General features: G+C 39.3%; 2 protein-coding genes across 2 annotated transcripts; one reads left to right on the top strand and one right to left on the bottom strand.

The window, feature by feature from the left end:
• Positions 1-552: 552 nt before the first annotated feature.
• Positions 553-22,342, top strand: LOC146494484 (glutaminase kidney isoform, mitochondrial-like). The gene is made up of 18 exons (XM_085145433.1): positions 553-891; positions 2,163-2,250; positions 4,040-4,161; positions 7,393-7,522; positions 7,609-7,688; positions 7,831-7,994; positions 9,101-9,159; positions 10,941-10,973; positions 11,071-11,129; positions 11,214-11,280; positions 11,397-11,447; positions 13,926-14,102; positions 14,218-14,349; positions 14,524-14,622; positions 18,165-18,226; positions 18,731-18,807; positions 18,957-19,020; positions 19,116-22,342. Exons 1-18 carry the CDS (start codon positions 680-682, stop codon positions 19,270-19,272), a joined length of 1,833 nt encoding a protein of 610 aa, XP_085001559.1. The 5' UTR covers positions 553-679; the 3' UTR covers positions 19,273-22,342.
• spryd4 (SPRY domain containing 4) lies at positions 21,596-26,135 on the bottom strand. The gene is made up of 2 exons (XM_085145435.1): positions 25,954-26,135; positions 21,596-23,342 (listed from the first exon to the last, which is right to left on the bottom strand). The coding sequence occupies exons 1-2, from the start codon at positions 26,084-26,086 to the stop codon at positions 22,801-22,803; spliced, it is 675 nt and encodes a 224-aa protein (XP_085001561.1). The 5' UTR covers positions 26,087-26,135; the 3' UTR covers positions 21,596-22,800.

Genomic DNA, 26,135 nt, shown 5'->3' on the forward strand with positions numbered 1-26,135 from the left:
TTGTTAAACACTATCATCACCAACATCATTATTAGTAATAATAAAAACAAAAATAACAGTTTAATAGGAGAAATATATGTAAGATTTTGCATAAACAATCAAATATGAATTCAATATTGGGCATTGGATATTGGATGTGTTATTCATGCAGTAAGAAACAAACCATTTTAGATTGTTTTCTTTAAGTTATATATATATATATATATATATATATATATATATATATATATATATATATATATATATATATATATATATATATATATATATGAAAGCAAAGCTTGTTTATGAGCTCATTCCAGGTTTTAACTCAATTTAATCTCAATTGATAAATATTTTTGGATGGTCACTGGAGGGGGAAAATATAAATCCCTGAAAGGTATAGAGAATATAACTTTTTCTCTTTTTTTTCTTTTGTTTAAATGAAAGTGATTTAACTTTGGCCGAAATTACATCAGTTTCATGTCGGTAGGTGCTGGTTGTTGACCCCACCATGCTGTCGGTGTCACAGCCCCGCCCCGGAGCAACAGCCTCTACTTGATCCCGTCTGTAAGACAGCTGCTGCTATTAAAGCTCCGAGGACCAGGGAGCGCAGGTCACAGATATCTCTCAAGATCAGCTACTGGAGGAAAGAAAAAAACTACTTTGAATTATTAAACGCTGAGCCCTACTTATCACAATGCATTGCCTGAAAAGTCTGAGGACAGCTAACCCGGGAATCCTGCAGCTATTTAAAAATGCAGGGATCTCTGCTAGAGTTGGAGCTGACAGCATGGTTTTGTCCAGGACTCAGCAACCTGTTCTTCTCCCCTGCTGGGCAGCAGCATCACCCCACACCCACAGAGCCTATTATCACCAGGAGGGCCCTGATGTGGACCAAGGACACACAAAGTAGGTCACAGAAGACTGTCATCATTAATTAGCCAAAAAAAATCATTCAGTACTTTTATTTTTACTACAGTACTCTCACAACAAGAGTAATAATTCTACTAGCATTAGCTGCTTAAGTTCCCCTCATTATTCAAGCTTGTAGTAACAGGTGGCCACACTAACTAAGTAAGTAAAATTTGTCAGAAAAGTTTCTTATTTTGTGGTAAATGGTCTTACCTTTTATGTAAAGCTGGGAAGATTCACCAATGAAAGCAAACTTTGACAAAACAGTTGTAATACTAACAATATGGCAGTGTGCCAGGTCAAGAAACAATATAACAGCTGCTTCCCACAAAACTACACTGAAGGCTATTTTGAAACTTTTGTCGGTGTGGTTACATAAGGAGAATTTAATGCAGGCTAACCGAGACTGGGGTTCCTATTTGACATGACCCGTGTCAAAATTATACATTTTAAACAATAAAAGCTAAACTGAAATGAGCAAACCCAATACATTTAAAAAAAAAAAATGTAAAAAAAAAATACATATAAAGCTAGGCTACTATAACACATATTGTGTTTAATTAGCAGGCCATCACTCCTTTATTGGCAAAGGAGTACTGCCTGGTCCCCTTTTCCCTCTTTATGCTGTTCACATTTTCACTGTTTCAAATTTTTAAATATGTTGATTTGATGCTTTTCACTTACCTTCAGTGATTTAAGTAAGAAATGTATAGCGAGTAACTAAATATCTCTAATTTGGGCTGCTGGTCAAACAAAACAAGAATCTCTGTGTCTTTGTGTATACAAAAAAGTAATTTGTAGATTTGGTAAGTATTTGCTAGTGATAAAAGTTACTCAATTGAGAAATATGGCATAATTGAGGCAGTCAATTCATATTATTTGATATAACAGCATTTTTTATTTAATTGGCACCGAATTACTTGCCAGACTTAAAGCAGTTAATTTCCTTCTTTATTCTGCTAATTACCTAAACACAGACACATTAAAAGTGCAGTGATTAACACTATATAAAAGTGCATATTCTGTAAATCTCAAGTGATCATTATTATGTATATAATTACAGCAGGAAAGATGCGAAAATTGCTGTAAAAAGGAGAGTGACACCATTATCAATCTTAAAATGACTATGGTGCTGTTACTTTGGGTGCCAGTATTTACACTAGCTTTATGTTGACATAAACTTTGACTCATTGCTCAAGTTCTGACATTGAAGCTTGTCCATATTTAAACATCAAAACCTATTGCGTGTGTGTTTTTTGTTTTTATAGAAACAGGTTGATGTCCAGCATGGAGGACCTGCTTTTCTACACCATCACTGATGGCAAAGAGATGATCCCTCTCTCCCAGTTCATCTCTGTACGTCAGCAGCACATTTACACTTCCTCTGTCACACTGAGCACTGTTTTGGCTTTTCATGGCCCATGTGAACATACACAAACACACTCGACTACACCGTTGACTTTAATCAAATCACCCTTGGCAGTGGCAGGAATCCAGAGCATCTCCACCTGACTGAGGAGTCCGGTTTTAAAAGTGTCTAGGGACTTTCTTATGCAATAGGACTATATATAGTAGCTGTGGCACTAAGGACCAAAGTAATTAGAATCAGAGAGCAATATTAATTGTTCACATTAATTTTTAATTATTATTTTGCCTTTAATTACAACAGGACTTTACAGTTGAGATGTTGTACTGGTAGATTTAATAATATTAGTAGATTAAAGGAATTTAATTTAGGAACCAGCATCTACTATTTCCTTACTTAATCTTAGGAGCATTATGAGGTTCCTGTCAGATACATGAGGTCCCACTGAGCTCACACATTCAAAAAAGTCATGCTTCTATGAACAGATATGAACCTTTTCATATCTTAAAAGTCTCACAAGAGCTCAGGTTACTGAGAAGTAGAACATAGACTTAGAACATAGAACATAAACTCTTTTTCTATTTTCCCCTGTGATGGGACATGTTATACAGACAGCTGGTGACTGTGGTGTCTATGACGACTCAGTCTTTTTAAAACGGAACGTACATTAAGAAGGAGAGACGTGTGTCAACACAGGTGACAGCACAAATGACTTGGTGTGTTTGTAGAGGTTACTGGAGCGGAGATGGAACGGGAAAGTGGTACTCGGTGTCCCTGCAATGGAAATAACAACTGCAGAACACATTGACCCTCAGGGTGTCATAAAACACTGGAAACCTAAAGCAGGTGATCTAAAAAAGGCAGAGTCAGGACTGTGAGTGCAGTCAAATAGTTACATTTGCTTAGAAAGGTTTCTAAGTGAGTAAAGTGACCCAGAAGTATATGCATGGCAGCCATAATTAGAGATGTTTGAAATTTCTAAATACTAAAAAAACTACTTTGGTTCTTCCTTTACTTCCTTCTTTAGCAAAGGATACACTGGGCCATCATTTGTGAATGAAAAGGAGATAATTGTGTGTGATGATGAACAGCTTGTAAAAATTATAAGTGTGTTTTCCACTGACCCAATTTTTTCTTCTTCTTTTTTTTAAGAAAAAAAGAAGAAGTTAAATGTTAAATGTACAACTGAACGTCATGTTGCTGTTAAAAAAACAATCTGCTTCATTTAAAAGCTGTTGCCTTTCGCTAACATATATTTATAAAAACTCTTTATATCAAAAATCAAAAAGTGTTTAGGGTTTGCTGCGTTTCAGTTTAAATGAGTTCTGTCTGTTGTGCTCACAAACCCAACCCTCAAACAGTCAACTGAAGGGCTCAACTCTAAAATAGACTCAGGAACACTACAACAGTCTAATTTCAGCACTTCCTGCAAGAGCATGTTTGGAGCCACGTGCTTGCTTACAGAATCACTTACCAGTCAAAAGGTGTCTCACTGGTCAGGAGGGTTGTACACATGGTGTCCCCAAAATAGACCCACATGGTACATACAGTGGCTGTCACTGTGACTTGCGAGAGGGATTCCAGTGATCTGGTCTATGCCTGTATTTCCGCCTCTCTCCCTTGTGGCAACGCCTGAAGCTTTGCTGCTCTTTCATTGTACATGTCCTTGACACATGTTTAATATTCTTACATAAAAAGCTTTTTCAGTGTGTGAAAGAGTATGTCAGTAGGTCACTCCCTTCTTTTCTCCCTTGTGCTTCTTATTTCCCTTCTCTGCAGGCTTTAAGAAAAACAGGCTTGTTAACATCTGACCCTCGGCTACGCAATTGTGTCCATCAGATGCGAAAATCCACCCGTGACTCCACTGGGATAGTCATAATGGATAAGAAACTTTTCAGAAGGTGAAAAACATTGTGTATGGTGATGTAATAATAATGGTTTGCATTTATATAGTGCTTTTCGAGACCCTCGAAGCACTTTACAATTCCACTATTCATTCACTCACTGGTGGCAAGCTACAGTTGTAGCCACAGCTGCCCTGGGGCAGACTGACCGAAGCGAGGCTGCCATCGGCCCCTCTGGCCGTCACCAGTAGGCGGTAGGTGAAGTGTCTTGCCCAAGGACACAACGACCGAGACTGTCCAAGCTGGGGCTCTAACTGGCAACCTTCTGATTACAAGATGAGCTGCCAACTCTTGCGCAACGATCGCCAAACTGATTTCGTTTGGGGACACAGTTGCTCAATACTTGAAAACTAGTCAGAAGACCTTGAGTGAAATATATTTAATTATAATCTTTCAAATAAAGATTGAGTAAATGGGAGGAAATGATGAAGGTTGGTTGAGTTTTCACATGAGTGTTTGTTAGTGATCTGTGATCAGTGCTATTTGAGTCCAAGGGCCTGACAGAGACGGGCGTTTTATGGCCGACAGCTGCAGCTAACAAAATTCACATGCATGCATGCCAGCCAAAGCAGTGGAGTGTGCTGGAAGACAGGGGGTCTCTGGGGCTGTTAATGAAAGGGCATCATTCTGGTTTGGCTCCAGACTGTGGCAATTACATTAGCAGGCCCAACAGATCCGTAAGTGCTATGCAGGCTGCTGACCAGACATATCATTTCATAACAGACTTGTGTAATTCACTTGCTCTCTTCCTTTGGCCTGGAACAGCACAGGGTTAAATAGTCTGACTATCTCTGTTAAAATGAAGTGGTCATTTCCGATTGTGTGCTTGTTTTCTAAAATTTGTGAGGTCATCTGTTCCTGAAGAACACTCAAGAGCATACTATAAATATGCTACTAGAAACAGAGAGAGCTAGCTTTTATTTTTTTAAAGAGATGACCCGTATGAATAATGGAAGCTCTCTCCACTCTCTTTTCCTGGTGTCCCAAACCTCACGTTAGCATCATCTTGGATTAGTGAGGCCTCTGGGCCCAGATATTTTAGTTCACAGCTGTGACAGAATGTGCATACCTTTCCTTGAGAGCATACTGCATAGGTGAGCAGTTAACACACCCAGCAATGGAAGTCTATAATAACTACTGGATGAGTTGGTATGGGCAGGTTTGTTTACTCTTTTAGCTAAATGTCAGTTAGCCTGAAACAGGTTACTTTGAAGCCTGCGTGTTGAAGATTTCAATTATTGATTGATGTTTTAGTTATATAAACAATTTTTCAGGCACCACCTTTCTCAATAACTTCAGAATTTTCCGCTTGAATCAAAGAAGCTAAAGAAAATGTCTGGACTCCTCTTCTTTGAAAAAAGCCAAAGATTAATCTTGTAAAGCAAAGTGTATCATATTGTGAGTTTTTGAGACTTTTACATCATCAATGAGTTTTCCTTTTCTGCAATAAAACAAAATTGCAAAAAAAGCCAAACGTAACAAATATTATACTCATTTGATGAATTCAAATATATGCAAATTAATGTTATTTAATGTTCAATAAATGCTTTATTTCATTGTTCAGGTTTTTAAGGGTCTAAGCTTGGACACTGATATTACAGAGGCGTGTTTTGACTAATTCTCAAAAACGGTTATGTAGTAATACAATTAGAGCTACATATAACTCAGAGTAAACTACTTAATATAACTTTTAGCTTATCACAAAGGTGCAATCAGCCATTCTGATGTATAAGCCATTCAGTTTATACAGTACTGTGCAAAAGTCTTGAGTCAGTCCAATTGTTAACCTTTTTCAGAGGAATTGTTTCTTTGCCATTTGACTTATGAATCATGCAAGGCTCAAGTAATGAACTAGTGTTGAATCTACACATAACAACCCATAATAAATAAAGATTTTACTGTTACTAGCAGCAAAAGCTAATCGTTTCTTCGTATTTCTTTAGATTAATCCTTGAAAAATGCTAATGATAACAGTTTGATTGGCCTAAGATAGTGTCTTTGCACCAACAAGGTGATTCCCAAAGACTTTTTGTAGAAAATGTAAGCATGTACAGTGCATAGTGTGCTCAGCTTCATAACAACATACACCATCAGTGCAGTAAAAGCATACCTGGATATAAAACACAATAAAATTTCTTCCAGACCTCTCCACAAAGTTCCTCACCAGCTTCCTGCACTCCAACTACTGCTTAATACACGCAAGGTGCTGATCTCAAATATTGGCTTTCAAGCTTATTTAGAATTGCAGAAACTGTTTTTTGCCTTACATGCTGTACCTTGATTTGTTTGAGTTTCAGTAAAATCCTGCACATAGTTTTCCCTTTTTTTCTTTTTCTTTTTTTTTTTTTTTTTAAGCAAAATGCCAAGACATGAGTGAAAGCTCAATACCTTTGCACAGTATTATATGGATCCATTAGAGGACCTGCTAGCTGTACAGCTCTTTGTTTGATTAATCGTCCTGGGAGTCACTCTGAGACAATATCCTAGACCAAGACCGCAGTCATCAAAAACCTCACAAAGCTCCACCTCTCCACCAAATTTCATTAAATTTAACTTAGTACTTTAATCACGTAGCTCTGTCTCGACTTGGCTTAGTGAAGTACCCAAGAGGCACTGTAATTGTTAATTGTTTATGATTGGTGTTTGCTGTTCAGCGTTTTCTGTTGTTTTATGTGTGAAGCTGAGGTGTAGTTGCTTGCCTATCTCACATCACAAAGAATACGTCTGATATTAATTATCCAAGTAAGCCAATATTTCCCACAATTTCTGCTGTAACTTAACACAGCAGAGGCAAAGGGATTTTATTTGTTTATGAAAACATCTCAGTCTCCATTACACTTTATTACATTTATAAAAGTCCTGTTTTATCACACAGGTGTGAATAATAAAATTTATTAAATCCATTTGTCTGGTTCAGTTGTGGGAATTGTACATGCTGCATTTCTGTCACATTGACATGGCTCCCTGGCACAAAACCATCTTTGCATTAATATATATAATGTCTTTTATACTGTAAAGGGTCAAAATGTCTGCCATGAAAACGCTGATCGGTACCTGGATTTACTCACTGAACGGCTTTTATTTGGCTCCTCCTATTGAAGGGTGGTTTTATGGGGAGTGTTTTTGCTACAAAGTAGCTTCAGTGACAGTTAGGAATATAAAAATTTACTAATTAAAGCATGCTTTTTAAGGGTTTCTTGACCTCATTGTAATTGTGTCCTTTCGTAGGTGTGTGGGCAACAACATCATGCTGCTGACGAAGGCTTTCAGAAAAAAATTTATCATCCCAGACTTTGAAAAGTTTGTCCACCAAATTGATACGATGTACGACTGTGCGCATCGACAGGAGGGAGGACAGGTAAGCGCCAGACCAACACGCGTATTGATTTTAGCGTGTGCGTCATCATTTTTTAGCTCACTCACATGTTTCTTGTCTTTATGCAGGTGGCTGACTACATTCCACAGCTGGCTAAGTTCAGCCCTGACCTGTGGGGTGTATCTCTGTGCACAATCGACGGACAGAGGTGCAGTATCAGTTCCACTTGTTCTACATCTTTCCATTCTCTAAACCTCCACCGTGTGTACTGCCTCACTAACACGCCTCCATTTTTATTTTATTTTTTATTTTATTTTATTTTCTCTCCATTACATCCTCATGTCATGCAGACACTCTGTGGGTGACACCAAGGTTCCCTTCTGTCTGCAGTCATGTGTGAAGCCTCTGGAATACGCCATTGCTGTACACGAGTTTGGCAGTGAGCACATTCATCAGTTTGTGGGCAAAGAGCCAAGTGGTCTCAAATTCAACAAACTGTCACTAAATGAGGAAGGCAAGTGATTTGCGTAAAGAACCCCATTTATGCTCCCTGCGGTAATAACATATGAGTCAGAGTTTACAAAAACATCTGTCCCTCCATTTTTCAAATGTCCAGACACTGCTGCACATATTGTTCTGTCCGACCCAGCGATCAGCACGTGCGTGGTCTCTGTGAGGACATTATGTGGATAGGAACAACATTACTACGCAATTTCAGAATTGAAAACAAACAGTTATCTGTGTATTGAGCTGCAGTTAGAGGGTTTGATGGTTATTCCCACCTATTTCCAGTTAAGAACCACAGTTAACCTAATGTCCCAACAGAGTACCCAGAGACAACCCACACAGGCTGTGTATTTTTTTTGTTTTTATTTTGCTTATTATCGTTTTTTTTTCATCATATTAAAGGAATGCCAAAAACATCCTGAAAATATTCTCTGAATGCAGAGAATATTTGCATTTTTAATGTTTCCATGTAATATTATAAATGAACATTTTCAAAGCATTATATTTGGCAAATGGACTGATTCTTATATAGCGCTGTTCTACTCTCCCAGAGTACTCAAAGCACTCTATACAACATGCCTCATTCACCCAATCACACCCATTCTCACAAGCACTTTATCTATACGTAGTGCTTTCTAAGTACATTCACACTCCGATGGATGCATCAGGGAGCAAGTTTGGGTTAGTATCTTGCCCAAGGATACTTGACATGCAGACTGGAGGAGCCAGGGATCGAACCACCAACCTTCCGATCAATAGATGACCAGCTCTACCTCCTGAGCTACAGCCACCTCGTATGTACATTGCAGTCAGAAATGCATTAAACTTCTATCCTAGAAATATTCCTTGAACATCCAATCAGAAACATCATTAGAGCTTGTAGGTATAACATTTACAAATGTTGTATGAAATTTTCCTGCCAGCTGGGTTACAATTAAAGTACCTGCTCATCTCTAAAGCAAATTGGATTTTACTGCATGTCTTCAGTTCATTAGCCGTCGCTGCATCCTAAGCCCCCAAGATGAAATTTATTCTCCAGTCTCAGCAGTCTCAGTTTATTATTCTTGTGGTTAGGGGCAAATCAGTGATAACTTGCTCTCATCTCTTGTGCAGATAAACCACACAACCCCATGGTGAATGCTGGAGCTATTGTCATCAGTTCTTTAATTAAGGTAAAATCTAAGCCCTGAATACATTGATGTGATAATAGATGCTTACTGAATGCACATGTCTGTGTTTAAGAATATGCACATAAAATAACTTTACGTAGTTGTCGGTCATTAAATGAGGTTGTTGGGGAAAAACAGAGTCTCTCAGGAGGCAGCTGGACATAACCAAAAATAGGCTTTCCATTTTTAAACCGAGTCCTTATTAAATGTTTTCCCTTCAATTAGTACAGTGCAGCATAGTGTTCTGTAGCCTCTCCAGAGATTCACATTTCAAAGGGGTAATCAGTTGTTTAAAAGTCTGTACAAAGCAGGAGCGAAATAGGTTTTGCAAAATATGTTTTCTATCATGTAAGGTTTCATTTCGGTTTTAGCTGCTGGCTCAACACGAGCTTGAAGTTGCCAAAAAAATAACTCTCTTTCAAAAAATGTACAAACTCTCTTTTTATTCCTGTAGCCAGTGCATGAGTAGGGACGAGCCCTGTATGGTTTGCAATCTTATAAAAATTGCAGTCATTATGAAACCTGATTGTGCCACAGTTTGCAATCTGTGTGTGACCTAAGCAAGCAAATCCCTTTAGTGGTACTTTGCACGGTAGAATATTCAATATAAAGACAATTGTGAGCTAAATGTTGTGAGCTAGTTTAGAAAATTGCTTTTTCATGGGTATGAAGCGCTAAAGAAATACACAGCTGAAAGCCACAGATTGCTGGTTTCTTAAGGGTCAAACTATTGGTGATGTAATGTTATTTACAATGCAAAGTTCTAGAAAGCAACACTTAGTTGCTTAGTTTACTGAACAAACTCCCTCCTGATGGATAACGTCAGCAACAGCCATGACATCCTCATCTATTGGCTGAGATTATATCCCCCCATAGTGACTTATCTGTGATCTTTGCCTTTACTCCAAAACATACAGTCATATCTGGTCATGGAGGCTTGGCTTGTGTTGGTTTTTGAAGTCTGGCAGCTGACTCTTATCATATGTGGGCGAAGTGCAGCTGCAAGGGAGGGGAATCGGTCTGGGGCTGACAACAGGGCGTGTGCATGCTTGTGGCCAATTATGGCCCCCAGAACTGAAGGTGTGTTAGCCAGCCTCACAGCTCCATGAGTTTAGAGGGGGCAATACTTGTGTCAACATAGTTTATTCAGTGTATTTGCATATAGTTTATATTTACACTGAGGAGATTATATACTTAAAAAGCATTTATTTTAGACACAGAAAAGGAAATTAAAGGCTAAAAGTACAAAGTATATAGAAGATGCAATATTTGTGCACATTTGTGAGTGCATAAATATTGCAAAGGTTTACATATCAAAGTTTAACATATCAAACATTTGTATGTTTTGGTCAAAAAGTAGTTTTCACACCAGAGATGAATTCCCTTGAGAGACATAAAGCCTACTCTTTTAGTGGTCATGAGATTTAGTCCTCAGGTCTTTCCTTGAACTCAGTGATGTCTGCTATCATCCTTAACCTTTTGAGATAAGGCCATTAAATATGAATGTAGCCCCATCCCCTTTTGGTGCCTCTACAACACGGTAATGATCATCTGCTGGTCCATGAAATTCAAGCACAACCATAAGCAGCCCTCACGCCACAGCGAGCACATTGCCACGTGGGCTGACACGCTCAAACACACCATGTGCACGTCAGATATTGACACACACCCAAGATTAAAAGTATGCTTCAGTGTCAAAGCACTCAAACACTGCCATCTGTAGGGACTTACTGACTCTATTGAGCTGGCAACAGAAAGTTATTTTCCCTCTTCTCTTCTTACAGCCTCATTCAAATAAGGCTGAGAGGTTTGACTATGTAAGTAAATGTTTTATTTTTAGAAAATTTTATATCTAGTCCCTTTTTGGTATTTGTTCTTCCTGCTCAATGGTCTCTAAAAGTGATGTTACTGCAGGTGATGGAGTTCTTGAAAAGCATGGCTGGTACAGAGTATGTGGGCTTCAGCAATGCAACGTGAGTGGCCTGCTGCAAGAAATGTAAAAACTATTGTCATTTTGTGCCCTGAATGATGGTTTTCATATCGCTGTGTGCCTGCAGTTTCCAGTCAGAGAGGGAGACTGGTGACAGGAATTTTGCCATTGGGTATTACCTCAAAGAGAAAAAGGTGTGTTTATTATTTTTGGTGTTTTGCATACAATATTAATTACTTCAGGGGTTATTGAATTGAGGTTTTAAATTTAATTGAATAGTATATGCTGACTCTAATGTTATTCCTTGCAGTGCTTTCCTGAAAATGCAGATATGATTGCAGCTCTTGACTTTTACTTTCAGGTGAGATTGTCCTTTAAAGTTGTTGGAATCAATATTTTAGCATGTGTATGGTAGCAGAGCGGCTCCCTGTCAGTTGGTCCAACAGTTTGATCCAGATTAAACACAACTGGATGGCGGCACCAGTCATGATGTCCACATAATGAATCTTTTTACCCCTTGTTCAAGTTTCCAATTGTCCAATAATCTATGACACTTTGCAAGTATTTAAATAAGTATCACTCTCACTAACCTCAGCTTTAATATTAATGTTTAGCTAAGTAAGCAGTGTAATTAGAAATCTCAAGATTATTATAGGTCAATAATTTGCTGGACAGTGAAACTTCTTTTTCTTGGGCAAATCTACACTCTGCTACAGTTCACTGCCTCTGTTCATCACATCACAGTGAATTTTAAATAAAACAATTAATATGTGATTGAAGTACATACTTCCAGCTTTACTTCAAGGGGTTTTACAACACTTTTCCGTTAACTGTTAAGGTACTACAGACATTTATATCAAAGCATGCTCTGTAGCGTTGAGATGATTGACTTGGCTACTGAAGATTATCCCATTTCTGTACGTTAAGAAACGTTTTGCTTGATTATGTAGCATTTTTGGGGGTCATTATTGATTTGCTCTATGTAGTGCTGTCCTGCTGTTTTGCAGCATTTGGCTGAATCAGAGCATAGCCCTCTACGGTTTTGCAGAATTTTGCAGGCTTGAGTGTTTTGGGGTTTGTTTGTTTTTTGGCAAAGTTTAGCCTTCCTGTTCTTGAGTGTCTCTTGGTTATAGACCTTGATTATGATATTCCTACCTCCTGCAAAATGTTTTTCTCCTGGTTAGATATTGTTAAGCTGCTTTTCTATAATTCGGTTAGTTGTCAATGTCATGCTTTGCCTCTCCGAAGCATGAAATGGGCATGCATGCAGAAGTTGCATTACCAGCAGGGGCAGATAATATATTTAAAGCCAAGAAGTCTGTAGTGAACAAAAAACCTATGAAGTACATTTCAGGGTCTGTAATTGTCAGAAACGATTAAGCTAGTTCCTCCTTTCTTCCTTCCTTCTGTCAGATTTTTTTATTTGGCCACTTCTAAAGTTTTTGCCATCTCTGTGATAGGTTTTTTGCTTTTTCAGCCAAATGATGGCCTCCCTCACTTGACAAGTCTGCAGCTCTCATATTTAAAATAACAGTAAAAAGCCATGAAATACCCATTCAACACTCTCAAACTTTTCATTTGTCCTGAAATAACAGGGAAACATACCTCACCCGACCCTGAAACTTGTCAGTGAATTCAAAGGAGCTTGCAAAGAAAAGCGTCTGGACTTCTTTAAGTTACTTGAAGACGTTTCACCTCTCATCCGAGAAGCTTCTTCAGTTCTAAGGTCAAATGATGGAGAGTCCCAGATATAAACCTAGTGGGAGTGTCCCCCCCACAGAGGGACAAAAGGACCCCCTGATGATCCTCTAATCGCCTGAGCTAAGGTGTGGAACTGGGTGTGGGTCCCAATCAGCCAGAGAGGCGGTGGTTTACGACACCAACTCTCTGCCATCTATAATCCAGTTTTGAGATCCCTTCCCAGACGCCTTAACGCCCACTCACACCCTGGGCCATCTGACCTCAGGAATTCGCATGATAAGGTGGGGCCAGGTTTCACAATGAACTCACCCGAAACTCTGGCTGATTGGGACCCACACCCAGTTCCACACCTTAGCTCAGGCGATTAGAGGATCATCAGGGGGTCCTTTTGTCCCTCTGTGGGGGGACACTCCCACTAGGTTTATATCTGGGACTCTCCATCATTTGACCTTAGAACTGAAGAAGCTTCTCGGATGAGAGGTGAAACGTCTTCAAGTAACTTAAAGAAGTCCAGATGCTTTTCTTTGCAAGCTCCTTTGACTACGATGACCTGGATGACTGAGAACCTTCACAGACATCTTGTCAGTGAATTCTTCAATTGCTTTTAAGCTATTGAAAATCAGAGCCTATGTATAAAAAAAAAAAAAAATTGTATTTACTATAGAGTTATTGCAAGATTCTTGTAAAAAGCCTTGAATTAAAGCTGAAGTTTGGTTTAAAATCCACTGTGGTGGTACACAGAGGCAAAACTACAGAAAATTGCATTTTTGACCAACAAATGTTGGTAGATTGGTTATAATAAGATCAAATTTTAATGTGCACCATGAAAAGTCAATCATGGCGACCAGAATTAACACCTGAAATTTACATGATTTAATTGATCTTTTTCTGTTATAGTTTACGGACTCATCTCTTAGCAGTCTTTACACACAATCTTTTCTGCATCAAGAAACTGACATAGTTGGCGACCAGCTGATCAAGAAAGTGAATGGTTAAACACTAAAACTACTATAGAGCAAAATATTTCCCTCACAAGTATCCACGTTGCAAAAAAAATCTGTAATGTCAGAATAATACAGTAAGAACAATATAGTCCAATTCTGTGAGTTTTTAATCTTTTTTTTTTCTTAAACTCCAGCTGTGCTCCATAGAGGTAACCTGCGAGTCAGGAAGCGTCATGGCTGCCACGCTGGCAAATGGGGGTATTTGTCCAATCACAGGCGACCGCGTGCTGAGTGCCGAGGCAGTGCGCAACACCCTAAGTCTCATGCATTCGTGCGGCATGTATGACTTTTCTGGACAGTTTGCCTTCCATGTGAGTCCCTGTACTGGAGGAAGAAAATAGATTTTTTTTTTTTTAAACCATAGAGTACTAATCATGAGATGTTTGCATCGAGATTTCAGATGTTTTGTTGGTTGTCCTTGTCTAGGTGGGCTTGCCAGCTAAATCTGGCGTTTCAGGTGCTGTACTGCTGGTGGTCCCCAATGTCATGGGTATGATGTGTTGGTCCCCACCATTAGATCGTCTTGGAAACAGTGTTCGTGGCATTCACTTCTGTCAGGTATGCTTCTTAAACATAATGACAGTTTTTTTTTAAGTCTTAAATATTTACATTTTGTAACAGAAGCTAAATGTTCATGTCTTTTGTGTTTTTATGATAAAAAGTTAAAGATCAAATACACCACATGTTATGTATGTCATATTAATTTATGTCTTTTATTTGTTGATTCATCAGGATCTCGTGTCTTATTTTAACTTCCACAATTACGACAACCTGAGGCATTTCACTAAGAAACACGACCCGAGGAGACGATTAGATGACGATGATGATCCAGTGAGTTTAGTGCAACAAGTGTAGCCAGTGCTTTCTTTTCAGGTGACTGACTAACTAAGGGCGTTCTCACACTGATAATTTGCTTCCTCTGGTCTGGAGTAAGTGGACGAGTTTGTAAACGTTCCCATTTGGTTACTTCACAAAACTCACAGCGAACAAGCCAAATATGGACTTTCAGTCCTCTTATATTAGCCTAATGTATCTGTGGAAGGCGCAACAAAAGTAAATACAGGAAAGAGCTGACAAAAGTGGTTATCTGACCAAATATAAATAAAGCATCACACATCATCACACATTTGGAAGCAGTCAGTTGCCAACTTCTTAGTTGTTTTGGTCTGCACCATGTTCACATCTGCACAAACAAACCGCAGCAAAGAGAGAGAGAGGGAGAGAGAGAGAGAACCAGAGTTCAATGTAAGCAGTCTAAACAGCAGAGGGCAAGGCAAGTTTATTTATATAGCACAATTCAACAACAAGGTGATTCAAAGTGCTTTACAGAGACATTAAAAAACAAAAACAATAAAAAGCATGATTTAAAATTGATTTAAAAAACAGTAGATAAAATCAGAACAGTAGATAAAATCAGTAGTTAAAATATAAGTTTTGAAATTTAAGCTTAAAAGTGTGGATTTGGTGCTTTATTCAAATGCAGCTGAAAACAGGTGAATCTTCAACCTGGATTTAAATAAACTGAGCATTTCAGTTGATCTGAGGCTTTCTGGGAGTTTGTTCCAGATATATGGAGCATAAAAGCTGAATGCAGCTTCTGTGTCTGGTTCTGACTCTGATAAAAAACACTGATAAAAAAACGGATCCAGATGACCTGAGGGATCGGGAAGGTTCATACTGGGTCAGGAGGTCACTGATGTATTTTGGTCCTAAACCATTCAGAGCTTTATAGACCAGCATCAGAACTTTAAAGTCTATCCTCTGACGGACAGGCAGCCAGTGTAAAGACCTCAGAGCTAGACTGATGTGGTCCACTTTTTTTGGTCTTAGTGAGGACTCGAGCAGCAGAGTTCTGAATGAGCTGTAGATGTCTGACTGATTTTTTTAGGTAGACCTGTAAAGATGCTGTTACAGTAATCAAGCCTACTAAAGATTAATGCATGGACTAGTTTTTCCAGGTCCTGTTGAGACATCAGATCTTTTATCCTTGATATATTCTTAAGGTGATAGTAAGCTGATTTTGTAATTGTCTTAATGTGTTTTTCTAAGTTTAGGTCACTACACCCAAATTTCTCGCCTGGTTTGTGGTTTTTAGATGTATAGATTGAGGTTCTCTGGTGACCTGTAATCGTTTTTCTTTGGCACCAAAGACTATTACTTCAGTTTTGTTTTTGTTTAGCTGGAGAAAATTGTGGCACAACCAGTCATTAATTTCCTCAATGCATTTACCAAGAGCCTGTACAGGGCCTTGGTCTCCTGGTGACATTGTGATATATATTTGTGTCATCTGCATAGCTATGATAGTTTATTTTGTTGTTCTTTATAATCTGTGCCAGTGGGAGCATGTAAATGTTAAACAGAAGGGGTCCCAAGATGGAACCTTGGGGAACTCCACATGTGATACTTGTCTGCTCAGATGTGAAGTTACCTATTGATACAAAGTATTTCCTGTTTTCTAAGTATGTTTTGAACCAGTTTAGTACAGTTCCTGAAAGACCTGCCCAGTTCTCCAGTCGTTTGAGTAATATGTTGTGGTCAACTGTATCAAATACTGCACTGACATCCAGCAAAACTAAGACTGACATTTTTCCACTCTCTGTGTTCAGACGTATGTCATTAAACACTTTGGTCAGAGCGGTTTCAGTGCTGTGGTTCTGTCTAAAACCTGACTGGAAGGCATCATAGCAGTTATTCAGGTCTGACTCCAAAGTCTTTGAGACCTTTTTGAAAAAACTTGTTGGCAGGACATCTAAACAGCAAGAGGAGGAGTTCAGTTGACCTAAGATGTCCTCCAGGTCTTTGCTGTTAATAGGGTGAAACTGTTTGATGGTGTTTAAACAGTTTTTCAGTGGACACAGTACATATCCTGAATCTGCTGTTGATGTACCAATTGCTTGTCTAATCTTTTGGATTTTGTCTGTGAAGAATTTGGCAAAGTCATTACAGGCCATGGTCGAATGAAGTTAAGCTGCCACTGACACAGGAGGGTTTGTTAGCCTGTCAACTGTAGAAAATAAGACCCGAGCATTATGACTGTTTTTGGGGATGATGTCAGAGAAGTAGGAAAACACCCTGAATTACTAACAATATACTGGAGCCCTGTTATGCTCATTATCAAGGTTCATATTTTGTAACCTTGGTCTCAAATAGAGTCCAAGGTTACAAGGATAAGGACATAGTCCTTATTTATCCACTCCATTAAACAAACAGATTTATCTCCCTTACCTGTCTCTTTAAACAAGCTTTCTTCTGATTGGCTGCTCTCAAAAACAGAAGGTTTGGACAGCAGGATCTCTGATTGTTTAAAGCAGGGGTGGGCAACTCCAGGCCTCGAGTGCCGGTGTCCTGGAGGTTTTAGATGTGTCCATGATTCATCACAGCTGATTTAAAGGGCTAAATGACTCCTCAGCATTTCTTGAAGTTCTTCAGAGGCCTGGTAATGAACTAATCATTTGATTCAGGTGTGTTAACCCAGGGTGCGATCTAAAACCTGCAGGACACCGGCACTCGAGGCCTGGAGTTGCCTACCCCTGGTTTAAAGGTTTGATTGTTTAAAGGTGTTTAGAATGTACTTGTTTAACACTGTTAAAGCTGTGAGGTTTCTAACTACAACTCACTGCATGAAATACTAATTTGTGTAAACACTTTATACCACACATAGGATGTGGTATTTGCGTAATCACACTCTTTCTGTATCGCTTCGCATCACCTACAATGGACCGGTTTAAGTATTTAGCTGCCCGAGTTTTTCTCCTGTCTCCATTATTGTTGCAACCTTGTACACTTTTGATGAGTTGCATGATCTTGACTGTGACTGACTGTAACTGTTCTCAACCATCTGTGTTTGAGATGACATAATTAAGGGCTCCCTTTCTTTGAGCCTAAAGGAGACAAAATGCATCTGAAACTAAGATTCTAGAGCATAGGTGTCAAACTCTGGCCCGTGGGCCAAATTTGGCCCACAGCCTAATTACATTTGGCCCGCGAAGCCATACCAAATTACTATTAGAGCTGGCCTACTGGTATCATACAGCTAATATGTATATTGTTTAGTATTAAGCTTTGCTTGTTCCATATTCAGTTTTTCAGCAAAACTTGTTTGAGTCCATAAGAAAAGATTCATTCTTATATCTGGAGGAAGATTTTTTTTTTTTTCAATAAATATTAACGTTAGCCCGCGACTTTGTTCCAGTTTTGAATTTTGGCCCACTGTGTATTTGAGTTTGACACCCCTGTTCTAGAGCGATCTGAAGGCTGAGCTTTAACATTATACAGATTGCCTTAATATGCAATACTTTGGTCATGTTTAGTATGAGCATCCAAAACAAAGCAGATACAACCACTCTCACAGTGTTTGTTGTTCAATCCATTAGAACAAGTCAGTGGTCAACCTGATGTTCGCAGCATACAATGGTGACGTCTCTGCTCTAAGAAGGTAAGTAAAACCTGGATATAATTGTTTTTTAGTTTTTACCAGTAACACATACACAACACAAACTGTTGTATGATGTATTCTTACATGAGCAGATTTTTAGGGTGTCAATGCAAATGCATTTTCCTTATAATGTGGCACCATAAAAAGGAAACAACAGTGTCACATTGTTACAACAAAGAAATAATCACTTTTTGTGCTAAGTTTGCTTGTTGTCATACTAAATAAATACATTTTAACATACTGAATGTTAACAGTCTTTATGTCCAGCTAGCTTGTCTGCTGGCTTTAACAGACCTTTATGAGGCGGTATCAGTCTTCTTACCGAATTCTCCATAAAGAAAGGGAAAAAACATTAAAGAGCATGTTAGCTGCCATATAAATGTGATTTCATCATGTAACTGTTTCTCACATACCATGGTTTCTGACAATTGTCCTTCACTGGAGTTACAATAACCTTTTCGTGTGCGTCTTATCTCCCATCCCGTGTCCTTGTTATCCCCCCAGGTTTGCCCTTTCGGCTGTGAACATGGAGCAGAGGGACTACGACTCTCGCACAGTGCTCCACGTCGCTGCTGCAGAAGGTGACACTTTACATTATTATTTCTTTCATTGTTGGAAAATCCTGGCTTCAACATTCAAAGAAGTCTAAATTGACTACAGCATGTTTGGTCTTCTGTTCTTTGGGCTCTGACGTTGGGCTTGCTGCATTTTGTTTTTCCTCTCTTTTCAGGTCAAGTGGAAGCTATAATCTTTCTAACCGAGATATGTAAAGTGAATCCTCACATGAAGGACAGGTAGGAATTTAAATTGTCCTCTCCTTCATTTGAAAGCGATAACACTAACTTTAAAAAAAACATTCATGTCCATTTTGTGCTCTGTTACCTGTTAGATGGGGGAATACACCTCTAGATGACGCCATGCAGTTTGGCCATGGAGTTGTTGTTTCGCTCCTGCAAGAGTACCAGCGTGTGTACGATGACATCGACTCACTGAGCAACACAGATAAGCAGAAAGCTGCATTTGATACACTGAAGAGCATTGTTTAAATGTACTAGGGATCATGAGAGCTTGCAATGAAAATTAGTCTTTTTTTTATTATGTAGCTGAGAGGAATGAAAGAGAAGTGAGACTGAGAGCAGTGATGAATGAATTAGTTCAACTTAAATGTGGTAGAAATGTTACATGAGCATCATCTCATAGACTGTGAAAAGCTGTATCTCTTTGCAGACAGAAGGTTTGTATCAGAAAAGCACTATACAAACAAGCAATGTCAGGCTTGTGTGGAGAAAAATTACGTTGATTTATTTTGTGATTTGGACTGCGTTGAAACTTTAATGCTTTTTTTATGCTCAGCTTCCGATAGATAAATGAGATGTAAATATCTAAAGCGCTTATTTATTTTTAACACAGTGAGTTGTTGTATCATCTGCCTTATTAGTGAATAATTTAATCATAATAATAGGTTTATGCTTCTACTGAAATGACTGTAAATATGCCTAAAGCTGCTCTAATAATTATTCTACCTTGACAGGATATGATTCATAGTCATGGCAAAAAGAAGGGACATCCTCTTTAAATTATAAGATTTTAATATCTTGTAGATCATTTCTGGAGTAGGACCACACCTCTATACACACCCCTTCTAGTTCTGTCTTTATATGACCCCTACACTAAACTACACTACCTAAACTGTTCTTGATTTTGTCTCCCAGCTTTCCTCTCTTTTTCAGTTCATGCCCTCCTCATTTTTACCTTGGCATCTGCCCTGGTGCCAGTCCCATCTGAGGCCTTACCCAAACCACAGTTTCAATTCATATTCACACCATCTGCCATCATCTACTCGAAATGCTGTAAAACCTAAATGTGATGTAGTTTCAGCTAGTGAAAGGACGTTATAAAAAAAACTAAACAAAAAATCCAAAAGCTATGTGTGGAAAAACTAAGTAGAGCCTCTCTGCATCCATAGGAATTAAGGGGGTAAATAGCAGCCAAGTGCTGCTAAGTGCACTTAATTAACTGATGATCAGCAAGTTTGACCACCTTTGTAAAAGCAGATGTTTACACAGTTTGCAGGTCTGAAGCATTCAGGTGTGTTAACACAGTGCCAAGACTCTACAGGCCTCAGTTAGTACAATTAGAAAATGACAGAAAATGTCTTGGGAAGGTTTCTAGGAGAAAGCCTCTTCTCCCTAAAAAGACCTTGTCAGCACAACTTCAGTTTGCAAAATTTAATCTGAACAACCCACAAATGTCCTTTGAGCACAAGAGTAAAATGGAGATATTCGGTCTATAAGCAAAGAGCTGTGTTTGGCAAAAAACTAAACACAGCATACCAACACAAACCTCACACTAGCGTTTAAGCTGGATAATGTAGGGGTGATGATTTGTTAGTTTTGTAGTCAGAGGATCTGGGCATCCTGCAGTCATTGAGTCGACCATAAACTCCTCTGTATACCAAAGTGTTCCGATTCAAGTGTAAGGCCGTCAGTCTGACTGCTAAATGTCAGCTCACAAAACTGAAACAGAAAAGAATGATGTTACAATGATCCAAAGTCCACAACTTAACACTGGTGTTTCAGCAGTTTCCAGTTCATGGCAGACTTGAATCTTGGTGGTTCCTGCATTCTTCCTGATCATCCTAACTAATTTCTATTTATTTAAATGTGACAGTTTGGTTCTTCTTCCTGACGTGACACGTGATGTGACACATCCAAATAACCTGTACTTGTGTACAGTTTGAACTTATGATCTTAGAAACTGCAGTTGTTTAGAAATGGCTCCAAGATACCTTCCCAGTTTCTGTAAATCTGTATTTCTCCTTCTTACATCTTCACTGGGCTCTTTGGACTTTACCATTGTTCTGAGTATTGGTCAGTTCAATAAGTGCTGTCAAATAGACTGTATATCAATGCCCAATCATGATCACTAAGGAGAAGTTAATAGGCCTTATCAGGTCAAGACACTGTAGTACATTAAGCAGTATATTTGACCCTGTGTGGATTAGAAATAATCCAAAATAACTTCAACTCATGAATCCAGTTTTTGGATTTTAAAGTCATTAAAGATTTGTGCTGTATAATAATTCCACCCTGAAAAAGAACAGTTGGAAGAAATCATTCATGCTCACAATGAGTGTTATGTAAACATCTGACCATAACTGTTCAAAAAAACCTTACAACTGACAGGGGCTGTAATTTCTTTTTACCATGACTGTTGTTAATGAACTGAAACACTAAAAGGACCGTTTCAGTCAGTTTCATATCAGACTCCTGTATGTCCAAATTAGCCTTTTTAGGAAACATGAGTAACCCATTTTTTTCCCCCCTATTTTCCCGTGTACATGATCATGCAGTAATTTCTGATCATCTCTGTGCAGTTGTCTTGATTTCTTTCTCAGCCACAAGATGTTCAGAAAAGGTTTTGACATGCCACACTGTTCAAGTTTCTGCTGAAGTACGTCAAGCGGATTGTCCACGTTTCTCAAAACCAGGATGTTGATTATATGTGAAACATATAAAATGGGTATTAATGCCCATGAGAAACACTCTTCTTTGTCAAGGCTTCAGTTTACTCTGCTGTGATGTGATCTGGTTTTTCTTTTTTGCAGTTCGAAAAACACTTATTGGATATTCTTGTCAAACAAATATCTGAATGTGTCGGGTGCTGGGAACAGTGTACATTTGGGCTGACACAATATGTGAATGTGAATATAAGCTGTGCACATAAATGAACGCAAACTTGCATTTTATCAGTATGCAGACCTGTGACGATTTCACTGCGCTTCATTTGCAACATGAACTGTTTTCACACACATGAAGTCTGGAAAATGTTGGGATGATGTCCAGTTTCCTTTCTCAAATGCAGCATTCAACAGGAGACAGTTCATGTCCTGACAGTTCTCACTTCTGGAAATATTCTGGTTCAAGTGAGGGTGCTTCCTGCACAGTCTCCTCATTCTAAAGAGGGATTGAATGACGAGCGTGACTGTGTTGTTGCTGAAATGTTCATGTGTGAAAACGGCTTTACCTGCAATGAAAAAGCAGTTTCCTGATTTGTATTAAAGCCTTAGGCTCACTGTAAATGACAAACTGTTGTAAATAAAAGAAGGTAGAGGCAGCATCAGTGAAGTTATTTTATTAAATTTGAGTGTGAACATTAGCTTGAAAAATGCTTTGTGTTGACTTAAGTTTGCAAAGGTGGGTAATGCAGCACATTCAATGTAAAAAAAAAAAAAATTAACAAAAACAACTTGGCAGCTGATGTTCCTCTCAGAGGTAGCACATGAGGTACACTTATAATTGCCTGAGGCTTGATGACATACAGAGTACTGGATGGTTAGAAAACATCTGGACCACACACACACACACACACACACACACACACACACACACACACACACACACACACACACACACACACACACACACACAAATGTAATTAAGGTAGACATGATGCATAAAGATATTGCTTTCTTTTCTCCACTTATTAAAGATACTGTTCTCATAAGTACTGCCATGGTAACAAGCCTAGCCTGCTACTTTTCCCGACCTTTACAACGATCACGCCATCCAGCTTCACATCAGGCCTTCGGGCTCCTCCAGACCCGAGTGTGTGAGCAGCTCCCCATCCCAAAGGCCAAACGCCGGGCACAGAGGGGCCTTGAACTGACCCCTAACAGTGTGAATGATCCTGGGCTGCTCCACGTCAACCAGCCCCAGGAAACCCCCTTCATAGTCAAGAAGGATCCCAACACGGTCCGGCTTGCCCACCAGTGTCACGGGAACTATCTTATTGCTGGTCATGGCAAACCACTTCCGCTGAGCATAACCAAACACCCAGGAGGAGCTGTTGGTGCCCACGCAGTCGTCTCTGGACATCGCCGCCTCGGCCACGCCCAGACGAAATTCTTGAGACTTTTTCACCGTCACCTCCCAGTAGTGTCGTCCGCTGCTGATCTTCTTGTCGCCGAACACGACAGCCCAGTCCCGGAAACGCTCGGGGTCATCTTGGACCTGGCTGGGGTCAAGGCCCATCATGCGATAGATGACGCCTGTGTCTTTCTTGAAGAGGTCCAGACTGCTGTGGGCTGTTCGCTCGTCGAGCCTGAACTGCAGACCTAGAGATAAAGACACAACAGGAATGTATCTTTACATGACTCAAGTTTGATATCAGTTTAGTGGAAGAAAAAAATATCTCTTCCATCTGTGATTTGCCTGCCTGTGAAAAAAGAAAGCAAAAGAGCATGGGCTACAAGAAAAGTTCAAACTAAGCAAGAGAGACTTGTATCCTTTAAAAGGTTGACCTTCTTCTCCTTTCATTCATATCAATAAAGAAACTTGGACGCTTTGCATACCAGCTTTTCTAATACTGTTGAATTCGATTCTCAGAAGATGCTGTGATCCGGGCTATTAGTTATCACTTTATTGTGGTTACACTGAGATTTGAAGGGGGGGGGGGGGGCGCAGATGTGCAAGCAGTCCCAACTCATAAATAATATTTAAATCAATTCTGGGACACCGATAGCGCAGGCCAACAGTATTTGAATACTAACACACACACTCCACTGAGAAGTGATTAAATAAGTTGACAGCTTTAAAAATATATGGCCTCAGTTACTAGGTGCTGTTCGTCTCTTTTGCAAATGCATGTGAATCATTGAAGGCAGGCCAGTTCATTACCCGGGATCTTCTATCATAAAGCCATGCTGTTTTAATAGATGCAGAATGTGGCTTAACATTATCTTGCTGAAATATACGAGAGCCTTCTAAGAAGAGACGTCACCGGATTGGAACATACTTGGCTCTAAAAACCTGTATATACCTATGGTGGCATTCCAGCTGTGTAAGTTGTCAGATCCATATACACTTAAAGCAGCTTAATACCATCGGAGTTGCAGGCATTTGAACTGAGCATTGATGAAAAGTCAGACGGTCCCTCTTCTCCTCAGATCAAAGGATGTTGTGTCCATGTTTTCCAAAACGAACTTCAAATTTCAATTCAGGTGATCACAGAACAGTTTACGGAGCCCCGCAGGGGACATGGGAGAAAAAAAAATTAAGACGGACTTTTGCGAAATCTCGCAAAACAAACTCAGGATCTTGCAAAAGTTTTGCGAGATCTCGCAAAAGTTGAATTCCAACAATGCAACAAGCACAACAGCACAACAGCTACTTAGTTGTAATATTACTCTTTCTGGGTCACAAAATACACTTTTAAGATATTTTGAGGCGTGAATGTAGTTGTGTAAATGTCAGATATCTGCTCGGTTTACAAGACATCACATATTTGCAAAATTGCTCCGACGTTTTTCGGAGATGCATGAAACTTTTGCGAGATCCCGAGTTTGTTTTGCGAGATCTCGCAAAAGTCCGTCTTAATTTTCTTTTCTCCCATGTCCCCTGCGGGGCTCCGTAGTTTTCCACTTTGACTCAGTCCATTTTAAAGTAGCTTTCAGAGAAAACATCAGCATTCCTGGCGCACGTTCACATATAGCTTTTTCTTTACAGACCTCTAACCTGAATTTGTGATGGCACAGTAAACTGTGTTCACAGTGATTTTCATGCCTGTTTTTGTTTTTTGTTTTTTTGGCTGCCTTAGAGCCTGAAGATCACAGGCACCCAATACAGAATTTGAGCTTTGTCCCTTGCACACAAAGATTTCACCAGTTTCTTTAAATCTTTTGATATTATACACTGTAGATGATGAGATATTCAAAGTCTTTGCAATTTTATGTCGAATAACATTATCCTGAATTGTTCCACAACGTGTAGATTAATTTGTTTTGCAGACTGGTGAACCTCTACACATTTTTACTCCTGAGAAACTCTGCCCTCTCCAAGATGCCCTTAATGAACACTTACTTTCCTAGTCTTTTCTTATGTGTTCACCTACTCACCCACTGAGCCAAAGTGGCACCCCTTGTGCCAACTTTTTTGAGATACGTTGCTACATTTGATATGTTTTCTCTTTTCTATTAGGAATAAAATACAGGTTTATGAGATTTGCAAATCATGCATTCTGCTTTTAGACAGCTTCTAAACTTGCCAACAATTTTCAAATTATCAGTGCATTACTTGGCAACTCAAAATGTTAAAAACCCTGATTTTTCTCCCAGGTTTAAGCCCATTGGTCTGTTGTACATTACTGTACAATGACTAAACTGACTACAGTAGATCTTAGTATGCAACAGGTGCTCAAGTGTTTTCTGAATGCAATATGAACATTAGAAAAGTAACAAAACTGCTCATTTAAAAGTACATTTACTAAGAAAAACAGGAGCAGCAGCACATTAACACTACACACATTTGAAGGCAGGAGCTTAATGCACCTATTTTCGGACAGTACTTGTTTCGCTGCTTTTTATTTCAGTTTAAACTTCTATTACTTCAACACCGTGCACACATACTATAGTCTATGTTTATGAAAATTTTAGTACCAATGGGCGTGAATTTCAGGGTACAAAGACAGCTACGGCTCCGTGTGAAAACATCAGTCAGGCGTATCCGCACAGCTTTCTTTGTTTCTTGTTTTTGCTTTAAATATGAATTTATTCGGATTTTATGACCACTTACAGCCCTTACTACTGCAGAAAGGGTAGGCCATGACGGAGAATCCAACCACACTAACAAACATAAGCCGTTAGCCGTCAGGTTACGCTTTTTGAGACACTGACCTCTGAGGGGGCGGGCTCAAAAGCTAACCTTTCTTTAACCACTACATTAACTCACTGCTGGCCGTGGATGTGGAGATGAAGCAAGTCCTCACTGGCAGGTTGACAGCCCGCCTGTGTCCGGCTGACAGGGAGGAAACAGTGCGTCCTGCCAGGCGACAGACACGAGCCGCACTCACGGGTATTGCCATGTTTTCGCTGCGGCTGCTGCTGTTCACGTTTTAGCTCCTTTTGCTCATC

The sequence above is a fragment of the Neolamprologus multifasciatus genome, chromosome 20 (assembly GCF_963576455.1).
Source record: "Neolamprologus multifasciatus chromosome 20, fNeoMul1.2, whole genome shotgun sequence".
Taxonomy (NCBI): Eukaryota; Metazoa; Chordata; class Actinopteri; order Cichliformes; family Cichlidae; genus Neolamprologus; species Neolamprologus multifasciatus.

What these genes read in the sequence shown, in the direction of transcription:
- LOC146494484 (XM_085145433.1), top strand. Translation starts at nt 680, where the DNA reads ATGCATTGCCTGAAAAGTCTGAGGACAGCTAACCCGGGAATCCTGCAG. An exon ending in GTGGGCTTCAGCAATGCAAC is followed by an intron (nt 11,130 to 11,213) that starts GTGAGTGGCCTG and finishes GTGTGCCTGCAG; the next exon opens with TTTCCAGTCAGAGAGGGAGA. An exon ending in GACGTCTCTGCTCTAAGAAG is followed by an intron (nt 18,227 to 18,730) that starts GTAAGTAAAACC and finishes TTATCCCCCCAG; the next exon opens with GTTTGCCCTTTCGGCTGTGA.
- spryd4 (XM_085145435.1), bottom strand. Translation starts at nt 26,086, where the DNA reads ATGGCAATACCCGTGAGTGCGGCTCGTGTCTGTCGCCTGGCAGGACGC. An exon ending in CTCCACATCCACGGCCAGCA is followed by an intron (nt 23,343 to 25,953) that starts GTGAGTTAATGT and finishes CTTTATCTCTAG; the next exon opens with GTCTGCAGTTCAGGCTCGAC.